The sequence below is a fragment of the Nycticebus coucang genome, chromosome 12 (assembly GCF_027406575.1).
Source record: "Nycticebus coucang isolate mNycCou1 chromosome 12, mNycCou1.pri, whole genome shotgun sequence".
In the NCBI taxonomy this organism is placed as follows: domain Eukaryota; kingdom Metazoa; phylum Chordata; class Mammalia; order Primates; family Lorisidae; genus Nycticebus; species Nycticebus coucang.
In genome coordinates, this window is record NC_069791.1 from 49,103,309 (window position 1) to 49,116,067 (window position 12,759).

The 12,759-nt window shown below is 34.7% G+C and overlaps 1 protein-coding gene across 1 annotated transcript; it reads left to right on the forward strand.

Annotated features, from left to right (window-relative positions):
* The first annotated feature begins 456 nt into the window (after positions 1 to 456).
* On the forward strand, positions 457 to 5,080 carry LOC128561774 (NKG2-A/NKG2-B type II integral membrane protein-like). The gene is made up of 6 exons (XM_053556347.1): positions 457 to 649; positions 1,023 to 1,118; positions 1,602 to 1,655; positions 2,160 to 2,311; positions 3,925 to 4,025; positions 4,948 to 5,080. Exons 1-6 carry the CDS (start codon positions 457 to 459, stop codon positions 5,063 to 5,065), a joined length of 714 nt encoding a protein of 237 aa, XP_053412322.1. The 3' UTR covers positions 5,066 to 5,080.
* The last annotated feature ends 7,679 nt before the right edge of the window (positions 5,081 to 12,759 follow it).

Below are 12,759 nucleotides of genomic sequence, written 5' to 3' on the forward strand. Positions count from 1 at the left end.
TTCCTATTCTTCATTTTAAGATCACTCAGTCTTTAACCATTATTGGCTTTCAAAATTTGATTTTTAATCAGTGCATATATGTTTTAATACAATGTTTTAATTTTTGATACAGGTATGGTGTTAATGTAAAAATATATCTTTCAATCAGACTTTCAGAAATATATACACATTTATGGAGTTCTTTATTACTTGTTACTTTTGCTTTTCATTATTCCAGTAATGTTTTGAAAAATGTAGAAAATCTTATAAAAATATTTTATCTTGGGACAATTGGGTAAGCTTTAAGCAATTAGAGTGAGAACTTTAGATTCTTCAAAGTCAAATGAGAACCAATATCCACTCTCCACCTCATCCTTTCGGACTGCACTAGGGATCTTGTCCTTATATAAACCATTTACTGCTTTCTTAAGACCAGGTATCATAGAGCACAGTCCCTGACATCTCACAGCTGCAGAAATGGATAACCAAAGAGATTCAGTTCAGTATTCTGAACTGAATCTTCCCCCAAAGCCAAGGAAGCAGCAAAATAAAACTAAGGGCACTAAAAGCTCCATTTCAGAATGTGAACAAGAAATAACCTATGCGGAACTGAACCTTCAAAGAGAAGCTCAGGATTCTCAAGGGGATGGCAAAGCTTACCACTGCAAAGGTAAAACTCTAAATAGCTCCTCTAAACTGTTCCAGGATGGGCAGTTGTGGTGCAGGGGTGTGGGGAAAGAGCAGGGTGTGCTCACATAGTTTTATTCATAAACATCAGAGTTCTATGTTGACATATACTATTTTAATATGAAATATGCAGACAAATTTTACTCACATGTTGTTGAAATCTGTAGTCTTTGTCTAACACCTCATGGGGCCATACATTTACTGAAAATGCAGTGTTATATTCTGAGAGGAAGATTCGTATGGTAGATGTGAATTTGGTGATTCTCTGTAGATCTGGGGTCTCGTGTGTCTCTTGTACATATTCTAACAGACTGCCTCCATCTCTCCTTTCTCAGTTTCCGTTTCTCTCCCCGCAGGTTTACCCTTCCCTCCAGAGAAGCTCATTGCTGGGATCCTGGGAATCATCTCTCTTGTCCTAATGTTGACTGTGGTAACCGGACTTGTCATTGCCTGTAAGTATGTTTAGTTTTGGAAGAATTATTGAAAGAACCTCTAAACATTGCATAAGATCAAGTCATAGAATTCTCATTTTTAAGTATGTTTTGGACTAAATGAGGAATATTATTCAGAATTTTTCAAAGTATAAGTAAAAGAATAATTGTAGAAAGTCTTTGCTTTGGATGTATATATTCAAATTTCATAACAGACATATTGTAAGAGTCTAAAAACCTTACTGAGAAGTATAAATTATTTTTTAAAGTGGTTGAATCAAATAATTGCAGCATTACAATATATGAAGTACATAGAACTGGTAAGTTTGGTTTTGTAGGCTCTGAAAAGATTTTTTTCCCTCAAACTTTATCTTTATTTATTGTTTCTGGCTAAACTCAGTTTTACCACAGATAATATTAAGTGATATACCAAATTTCAAAACTAAAATTATTGTGACTTATTTAGATACTAATTTTTAATAAGGACTACTTAAATTTTTCTAGATACTAAACCACAGAAGCAGAGCAATTCTTCGCAGACTATCAGAACTCAGAAAGGTACTGACATTAGTCATTTTATATTTTGTTTTGATCTTTGGCTGTGCAAAAATGATAATAGACATTTTTCAGGGTAACAAAGTATTGAACAATAAATATCCAGATAAAAGTAATAGGGGGGCATTCTCTTATCTTCAATAATAAGTATAAATACTCATTTGAAATCACTATGCCCTCTTTTTGCTATTTGACTCAAATTGCTACTGCTACCATTTGGTAACAGTTCAATAATTTTGATTTTCCAAGAAAAGTAGTTTTGTTGGTGATTTTTCGACTTTTGAAAGGTGGATTTTTGTTTGATGTATTTCTTTTTGTGACAACATAATTAGGGAATAAGAGGCTAATGGTTTTATGTGCATATGTATGAGTGCTTTTCTTTAAAATATTTATGCCTATGAGGTTCAAAGACATGTGCACACATTTTTATACCTTTGAAAATGTGTAAACTAATAACCATTTTAAAAATTCATATTGTGGAGATAGTAATTCATAATTTTTCCTCAGAATATCAATGTGGTCATTGTCCAGAGGAGTGGTTCACATATTCCAACAATTGTTATTACACTGGTAAGGAATTAAAAACTTGGAATGAGAGTTTGATGGCCTGTGCTTCTAAGAACTCCACTCTGCTTTACATAGATAGTGAAGAAGAAATGGTAAGTTGTTAAATATTTTAAACATATTAATAGACGCTTATTTTAGTCAATAGTGTATTTATAGAATTCATGATATTCTTGTAAATATATTGGATTAATTAATTACAGGTCCGTACATTATTCTATTGTGTGACTTCACCAGGCACTGTTTATTTCTATTCATAAGCTAACATATATTTAAGTATTACCAGTTCTTTTTGCTCATGAAAAACGATGCTTCTATGAATGCTTTTATTCTAAATTAAATTTTGCAATTTAATTTTACTGTATATAAACACACCATGAATGGGCAAATTTATCCTACAGTGAATGGACTCCTATCATACACAGAGGAAGGAGAGGAAGGATACACATCAGATAACAAAACAGAGGCGTTTCCAGCCCCAGTGGCTCTGCTTATGAGAAAGACCTTATCGCTTCTCCTCCCACCTCCTAAAACCACGGCCCTGAACTTTAGTATTACAAACTTTACCAGTTTTTGAATTTTCATAAGTGACCGATGTACACTTTCATGTCTGTCTCCTTTTATCCTGTGTGACATTGGTGCACTTCACCCATATTAATGCAGTGAGCTCTAGTTTGTTAACTTTCACTACAGTATTATGCACATATAGCATTTTAAAACACATTCTGTCTGGTGTCTCTCATTGGGGGATGTGAGTCTCCTGCTCTCAGGGACACAGAAGCATCCTGGATGGAGTATTTGTAGTCATGGGATTCATTTGTTGGTCCCCTCAGCCACACCTACCCTGGTGTCTCTTGGTGGCAGAACAGAAGCTCTTCCTCTGACTTCTTATTGTTAGCAGGTCTCCTGTTAGATCTCCCTTGCTGATGCTGCTGGTAGGACTCCCTCTCAATACAGAGAAGACATGAGCTCACTGAGGCACCTTTCATTGCCGGGTTGAGTGCTGGGAAACAGCAGGTCAAGGTCACGTTCTTCCGTTGGATAGGAGACTTAAGATGCCCGGACACTAGGTTGATCCTTTATCCTGCAGTCACAAACTATTTCACCTTCTCCTTACTCCTTTCAGAGTCTTCTTTGCATGAGTCTTTCATAAATTTCAGTTTATTATTATTTATATTTGTATTTAGTAGAGGATAGCAACTGTTTGGGGGCCACTGGTGTTCCACCTATACTAAGACAGACAACAGTGGGGATTAGCTACTGGTGCGCACGTCTCTTATTTCCTTAATGGAACCTTTTCAATTCCCTTCAAAACACCAAACTCTGAGAAATATAGTTAAAATGTGCATTGTGTTAGTATTAGCATCAGGAGAAATATACATACAGCGTCTGGAAATTTATTTAAATTCGTGCTATATTTGCTTTGCCAACATCGGTTCCTATTAAATTCCATGAGTCATAATTTTCAAAATTAACATAAAAAGAAGAATGAAATTACCGAGTATAAATGTTTAAGAGTTCATTTTAACCCAGAATTATAGACGTTTGTTAGAGTTTTTCGTTTATTTTAAACAACTTTAGTATTGCTTAAAATGTTAATTTTGTTTTAACAATTGTAGATCTAATGAAAGAATGCAGTACTTGCACTTTTAAAAATTTGGAAAATCTTCAATAATTATTTAAATATAAAATATTTATGTTTTTATAGAAATTTCTGGGAATCCTGTCAGAGCATTTCTGGACTGGAGTTTCTCGTCAGAGCAGTGGTCATCCATGGGTGTCGATAAATGGCTCAACTTTCAAACTTAAGTAAGTAGTTTTCATGGTTCTGTATAGTAGGAAAACTATAGCAAGGAAAATAACAGCAGACTAGTATAAATAAGTTTAGATTGAATTATAGGCATGAAAAACATGTTGAAAGTTAGTGAAATGTTGACATAAATATTAATGAATGGACCGCATGGGCTCCCCTTATTGATGGCTTCACTTTCTGTAGTTTGAGGTCAACCACCGTCGGAATAGTTTGAAATGAAAACCCGAGAAAAAAGCACTTTATTGAGCTCAGTGTTCTGACTAAGTAGTGGGATGAAATTTTACATCGTTCCACTCTGTCCTGCCTGGACCTGAACCATCTGTTTGACCAGCAGATCTATACTCTAGAGGTGACCCACCTATAAGTGACTCAGTAGCCCTCCAGTGAGCAGATCAATTGTCGTAGCATTGCAGTGCTTGTATTCAGGCACCTCCTATTTTACTTTAATAATGACCCAAAGGTAGCAGTTGGCACCGGTCCCATATGCTGGAGGTGGTGAGTTCAAACCCAGCCCTGGTCAAAAAAAAATAATGACCCAAAGGCAAAGAGTGGTGATGCTGGAATGTTGTTATACTTACGCTTTTGTACTAATAGTTACTGTTTTTAATCCCTTTTTATACCTAATTTCTAAATAAAACATTATCACAGATGTGGACATGTATATACTGAACATAGTATATAGTAGAGTTCAGTAAAATATGTGGTTTCAGGCATCTACCTGTGGCCTTGAAGCACATCTCCTATAGATATGGGGGACTACTGTGTTCAGTTTTCATAATAGCAACTCTTACTAACATTGTAATGAAATGTCATTAATTGTATTCATAAAATTATTTTCTTTAATTACATGGAAAATGCTCTTGTTTCATGGATTGTCCCCATAAAAAATGACAGAATATATATTTTTCTCCGTTGCAGAATAGTAGAAATAAAAGGTGGTAAACGTAACTGTGCTGTGCTAACCTCACTTAGACTTCAGTCAGATGAATGTGGATCTTCAATATGTTTTATCTGTAAGCGGAAGCTTTGGAAGTAAAGCACCTGAGTTGGATTCGACTGTGCAGTTTTACATTTTGTGAAATGGAAGTATTTTTATTGAAGAAGTCACAATGAATTGTTATTTCTTTATAAATAAAGGATTAAAAATATTTGCAGTATAATACGCACACCACAAAGAACAGGATATCGCTTCATGTCTGCCTTTTTTGCTGAACATTGCATTTATGGCATGTCACCTTTTTAAAGTTACATGTTATGTGCATCTGTTTACATGAAATATCAAGACTGGAAAACCCATAGAGAAAGTGGAACGTTGGTTGCCAAAAGCTAAGGGAAGATTGGAATAAGATGTGACCACAAGTGACTACATTTGTTCATTTTGAGGTGCCGAATATTTTGTAACCGTTGGAGGTGATTTTTGTTGTCAACTTGCAAATATACTCAAAGTTTACTTATTTGTATACTTAAATAGATGAAATGTATACCAGCTATGTAATATCTCAATAAAAAATATTTGAAAATAACTCTCCTGGGATGATGTTTGGGACTGTCACATTTACATATTCTGCCTCTTTATAAAGTTGACGTTTCCAAGCAGTGTCATGCTATGTCTGGAAATCTATTAGGTTTTCTTAATTTCTCTCTGTCATATTATGTATTTTTGGTATTGAAGTCATCTAGAAATATAGCTATTTCCCATTGCTTTTGTAAATAGCATGCTTATTTTAAATTTTCTGTAATTATTTTGTTGCTGTAAATAGCAATATAATTGAGGATGGCATGTTGATCTTATGTCCAGTTAATTCACCAATTTTGTGTATTAAATCCTACAATTCAAGTATAGAGTTTTCTGGATTTTTGATATAAACTACTACTTTATCTATAATAATGATGCTTTTCTCACCAGGTGCCATAATTTTTTTAAAGCCACAGCCCTCTCCCCAGGGTGACAAAGTGAGATTCTGTCTCAAGAAAAAGTAAATAAATAAATAAAAATTATTTTCAATGATGGAGGGAAAGTAAAATGATGGTTCTATGTATATTATACATGTATTATTTCCTGTTTTTGATGAGAAGATTTCAGCGTTTCAATCATATTTTAAAAAATGTTTATCATAACTTTCTCATATTTCGGTAATTTTCTAATATTCCTATTTCCTAATATATTTTGCATTGAATCACTGTTGTGTTTTTACTATTTTACAGAATTTTAAATTATATTTGTTTTCTCTGTATAATGTGTATAAACTGTCTTACTATTATTTCTTTTAAATGTTAAACCAGTCTTGTGTTTCTGAGATAAACTCATCCTAGTCATTCTGTATTATCCCTTAAAAAAGAACAGTGCATATATTATACTAGAAGTAAGATTTATTTCTTCATGCATGTTCACAGGGAGATTGTATTATGCTTTTACTCATTGCTATGCACTTGAAAGTTCTTGCTATTGAGACTATGCTGGGAAGCATTTCTTTTATGATACCCTGGAAGCCTTTGTGTACAAGTTTTATTTTAAAATGTTATTATTCATTAGTGATGTGATCTGAGTTTGCAGAATATATTTATAGGAATGTTTGTAAAACAAGTTCAATTTGTTTAGTACATGTAGTGCTTACTCGGGTATCTTTTATTTCTAATTTTGGTCATTTGTATACTTTGGGAATTTTTATTCCAAATGGATATTAAGTTGTATTTATAAGGTGAATCATTCCTTGTTTTTTATCTGTAATATCCAAATGATATTCCTATAATTATTCTAGAAATAAAACATTTGTGTCTTATCAGATACTCTCTTAATAATTAATCTTTTATGAATGAAAATATCACTGGCTTTGTTGACCCTCTCTACTGATTGTGTCTTATGATTTTATACTATTTGTTATTTCCTTTCTTCTATTTTACTTCTACTTAATTTAAAAGTAATTTCAAGCTTAAAAGAAATTTTTCCATGCATGTTCAGATAATTCCATTTCTAAATTTAGATTTTATAGTATATGTATTTAAGGCAATCCATTTTTCACAAGAAAGAACTTTGCTCTACTTTACTCATGATTCATATACTAGAAACAGTGACTGCCTATTTTCTTAATTTTTACCTCTTTCTTTAGTAATTTATGACAATTAAAAATCATGTAGATTTTTAAATTTTTGGTCATAGACTTCCACTTAAATAAAATGTAATTAGAGGATTTACTGTAAAGCTTAAAATGTTCTACATGTTTCTTGTAATGTGGTGGTGGGATAGAGAAGCTGGTTTTAAGTGTTACTTATTTTTCATTAATTATTATTGAAAGTGAAAGGCTGTATTACACATGTCCACTGGCCAACCAGCTAATAATACTATATTGGGAGCACAGTACTGTATTTCATATTAACTTGCTTGGAATTATGAGGTTATAGAATATTCTTGGAAAATTTTCCATGAGAACTTAAAAATGTGACTATTCTGTATTAGTGTAGAGTGTGTGTGTGTGTGTGTGTGTGTGTGTGTGTGTTAGTAATGGTTAATTATCTAGTTTAAATCTTTCTATAAGGTCTCTCTTGCACCTGTGTAATAAACAGAGTCAGATTGTTTATTACATGGTGATTATTTATTCATTCACTTCTTTTGAGTTCTATGTTGAAATAGTATTATAGGTACATACATATTTTCACAGAATATAACGAAGGTTTGAAAAATAAATCTATTATCATTAAACTGCATTTCCAATAATTATTTTTGGCTTACATAATGACACTACATTAACCATTGCATTTTTCTATTTTATTTTGTTGACAAGAGCATATATATTTTTTCTTCTAGTTTTTGAAATTAAAAACATTCAAACTATGAAGGAGGTACAAATGTTTTTGTTACCTGGATACCTTGCATCATGCTTGAGTCAGGGCTTTGGTGTGACTGTAACAAAAGTAATATTCATTGTACTCTGTGGGTGTGTGTTTATTCTTCAGTCTCCTACTCTTCCCCATCCCTCGTTTCCAATGACTAATGAGAACACAACAGTGTTTGGTTTTTCAGTTTTGCTATACTTGACTTAGAATAATAGTCTCCAGTCCATTTAAGTGGGTGCAAAAGACATTTCATTTCTTTTTATATATCCATGGTATATATTCAATATACCATATTTTCTTTATGCATGAATGAATTGATAGGCACTTAGGTTGATTCCACACCTTTGCAATTGTGAATTGTGCTGCAATAAACATTTAAGTGCATGTGCCTTTGTATAAAATGACTTCTCTTTACCTTTATTGATTTGGGGAATCTCCATCCTGTTTTCTATAGAGTTTATATTTATTTGCAGTCCCACTAATGATGCATAAGCATCCTGTTTTCTGTATACATGCCAGCATCTATCACTAATCTTGTTTAAGATCTATCTGTTCCCCATGAGATATGAGGCCTCCTTTTTTCCAGTGTATCCACCCTGTCTATGCTGCCTGTTTAGTCACTTAGTAGCCATTTGGATGACCAGATAGACTGTCGTGGTAAGCATGGTGTGTTCAACTGACCTTATTTTATTTAATAGTAGTGCCAAAGAGCAAAAGTAGTGATATGCACGTATTGTTACAACTGTATGGGTTATTATTGGCAATCTGTTACTGTACCTAATGTAGCAATTGAACTTTAGCATAGGTATGAATTTAGAGAAAAGTCAGTTTATGTAGAACTTGGTACTAGTCATGGTTTCAAGTATCCATTTGAATGTATTAGAATATTTTCTGTAAAGCTGGAAATGTTCTACATGTCTGTTCAAATGTAGCTATGAGAATGAGAAACTGATTTTGAATATTATGTATTTTTATTAATTAATATAAAGAGTGAATGCCTGAATTTCAAGTGTCCACTGACTAAGCTTAGCTAGTAGTACTGCCTGGAGAGCACACTTTTATATTTATGTAAATATGAAATTATAGTGTAGTCTTGGAAAATATCCATGTAACTTAATATATGAGCATTCTGTGTTAGTAAAGAGGGTATATGTGTGTGTATATATACATGTATTATATAATTGCCTCTTTTAAATCTTCCCATAGGCTTACTGCTGTAACTGTATGACAGGCAGTGAGAGAGAAATGTTTAAATACCCATATTTGATGATTTACTTGTTACTTCTTTCAAGTCTATGTTGAAATTGTATTACAGGTACATACAAATTATTAGAAATAATTACTAGTGGTTTGGTAAATAAGTCTATTATTATGGAAAAGATTCTTTGTCTTCAATAATGTTTCTCCCTTAAAATAAAACAGCATATTAAGTATAGCAGTCTTCTACCAGTTTCTGTTGTATAGTATATGTTTTTCATCTTGTTACTCAAATATTTCTTTGTTCTTTCATCAGAAGAAATTCTTAAGAGAGTGAATCGTTATTTTGAATATAAACTTTCTTTGTGTTTAAATAAAAATTATTCTATTTATATTCAATAGAATGAAGTATAATTATTTGTATACACTTCTTTTGTGTATGAATATCTAATTTGTTATAATTAATTATAATTATTATTTAATTTTAATTGGATATTACCAATTTTAAATTCTACTTTTTACTTTTGTTACATTTTCACAAGAAATATTTTTATTGTTTACTATCATCTTTATGGATATGTTGATTTAATATCCTTAGAACAGTCTTTCATTTGCTACTCTGTATTTTATAGTATACCTATTCACTCATTAAAGTCTAACAAGGTAGAACTTTCAGCCCTTTTGAAACAACAAGAAGATCTAACTATACTTGCTAGTGTTTGAATATTTGTGTCTCCACCAGAATTTATGTGGAAACTTAATCCCTATGGTGGTGGTAATAAAAGGCAGGGGATACATAAGCAATGATTAAGTTACAAATGGATTAGTGCCTTAGAAAATGTCCAAAGGGAACTTGGCACTCAGCCCATTTGTGCTTCTGCCTTCCACCAGTGAGGACACAGCAATAAGGTAGTAGCCCACACCATGTATCAAATTGCAGAACCTTGATGTGGGTCTTCCCTACTCCCAGAACTGAGAGTAACTTCTATTGTTCATAAATTGTCCGGTGTGTGGTGCAGTGTCATAGCAGCAGAAAGTGTGTGAGATTACCCTGGACTTTCACTTACAGATTAAGCTGTATTTACCTTCTGAATTCTAATACAAATATACATTTTAAAGTTTCCAACTTTGTGATTAGTATTTTATCCATTAAATATCCATTTCAAATACCTACATAATTTCTTTTCTTCAACTCATCTTTCTGAGATCCAATTTTTTATTGGAAAAAAGTGCATTGTGTTTGACAGACACTTACATTTTACATTTTCAGTTAGAGTGAGTAGTAACTAACTTTCTCCATTAGAAAGAATTTTGAGGCCCACCCAGACCTCCGGAAGAGCTGTGCTATGACCCACAATCAGTGCCCAGCAGGACCTCTGGAAGATCTGCGTGACAACCCAAGATCAGAACCCGCCCAGACCTGTGAAAGAGCTGCAAAGCGACCCGCACCCTGTGCCCGCCGGAACCTTCATAAGAGCTGCACCACAACCAGCAATGGGCACCACCATGAACCTCCAGAAGAGCTGCGGCGTAACCCATGACCCGAGACCCGCCAGCCATGCCCACCAGGCCTCCGCACCTCCTGACTAGGAACTCTGAGAGCCCTGAAACCCCACGTCCTCCCTCCTGTACCCTCCCTTCCTCCACACTGCTTGCTCATCTGGCCAGGGACTCGAGTAGCCACAAGCCCCCCAGAGACTTCCCTGCTTCTGATGGAGCCCTTCCCCTGGCCAGAGACTGTTGGAGCCTTGGGATATCTGTGCCAAAGTCACTAGGTGCCAGGCACTCCCAGAACTGTGTGCAGCACCCCCTGCCCTGTTGCTGCATCCAGGTGTGTAACACTCCGGAGCTGCTCCCACAACCAGAACTCCCTGGCTGGGGCAGCCCCAGAGGAACTACATAAAGTCACTCCCTACAAAGATCCAGAAACAAAAGAGTGATCCCGCTGGGGTCTAATCTTGGAGAGACACCTCCCCAACACTGAGGACAGCCAGAGGCAACGGTGAAAAACCATCATGAGGTGAAATCAACAGAAAAAATCTGGCAATATGACTAATCAGAGTAGATCAACTCCCCCAAGGATCAATGGGGCAGACACAGCACAAGATCCCATGCACAAACAAATAGCTGAGATATCAGAAATCGAATTCAGAATCTGGATAACAAATAAGATCGATTAGAATTCCAAGCAGTAACCCAAAAGATATCTCGAATGACCAAAATGACCAAAAATTTTGACACATTGAGACAAGAAGTGGGAGCCCTCAAAGATCTGAGAAACACAGTAGAATCCCTCAGTAACAGAATGGAGCAAGGATTTATGAAGAAGAAAGGATTTCTGACATTGAAGACAAAGCTTTTGGATGCTCCCAAACTCTCAAAGAGGAAGAGAAATGGAGGGCAAAAACAGATCACTCTCTCAGAGAGCTCTGGGATAATTGGAAGAAAACCAATATTTGTCTTATAGGGATCCCCAAAAGTGATGAAGTGGCTTCACAAAGCACAGAGACTCTTTTCCATGAGATTATGAAAGAGAACGTTCCAGACACGCCAAGAGATTCTGAAATTCAGATAGCAGACAGTTTTAGAACTCCAGCATGACTCAAACCAAATAAGACACCCCCTAGACACATCATAATCAATTTCACTAAAGTTAATATGAAGGAGAAAATTCTGAAAGCAGCCAGACGAAAGACAACCATCACCTACAAGGAGAAGAATATTAAAATAACTGCACGTCTCTCTGCTGAAACCTTCCAAGCTAGAAGAGGATGGTCATCGACTTTTAATCTCCTAAAACAAAATAACTTTCAACCCAGGATCCTGTATCCAGCTAAACTGAATTTCATTTATCATGGAGAAATTAAATACTTCAATGACATTCACATGTTGAAAAAATTTGCCATAACTAAACCAGCTCTCCACGATATTCTCAGACCTATCCTCCATAAAGACCAGCATAATCCTCTACCACAAAAGTAAACACACCCAGAAAATTTTGATCAAATTCCAACTTCCACAGTCGCAAAAGGATTAAAAATGTCCACCGGACTATCGAAAGTCTTATCAATATTCTCAATTAATGTGAATGGTTTAAATTGTCCTCTAAAAAGGCACAGGTTGGCTGACTGGATACAAAAACTCAAGCCAGATATCTGCTGCATACAAGAATTGCATCTTACATTAAAAGACAAATATAGACTCAAGGTGAAGGGATAGTCATCTATACTCCAGGCAAATGGATAGCACAAAAAAAGGAGGCATTTCAATCCTCTTCACAGATGCAATAGGCTTTAAACCAACCAAAATAAGGAAGGTTATGGATGGAAACTTCGTATTTGTTAAAGGTAATACTCAATATGATGAGATTTCAACTATTAATATTTATGCACCCAACCTGAACGCACCTCAATTTATAAGAGAAACTCTAAGAGACATGAGCAACTTGATTTCCTCCAGTTTGACAGTAGTTGGAGATTTTAACACCCCTTTAGCAGTGCTGGATAGATCCTCCAAAAAGAAGCTAAGCAAAGAAATTTTAGATTTAAACTTAACCATTCAACATCTGGACTTAACTGACATCTACAGAACATTTAGTCCCAACAAAACTGAATACACATTCTTCTTATCAGCCCATGGAACATACTCCAAAATCGACCACATCCTAGGCCACAAATACAACCTCAGCAAATTTAAAAAAAT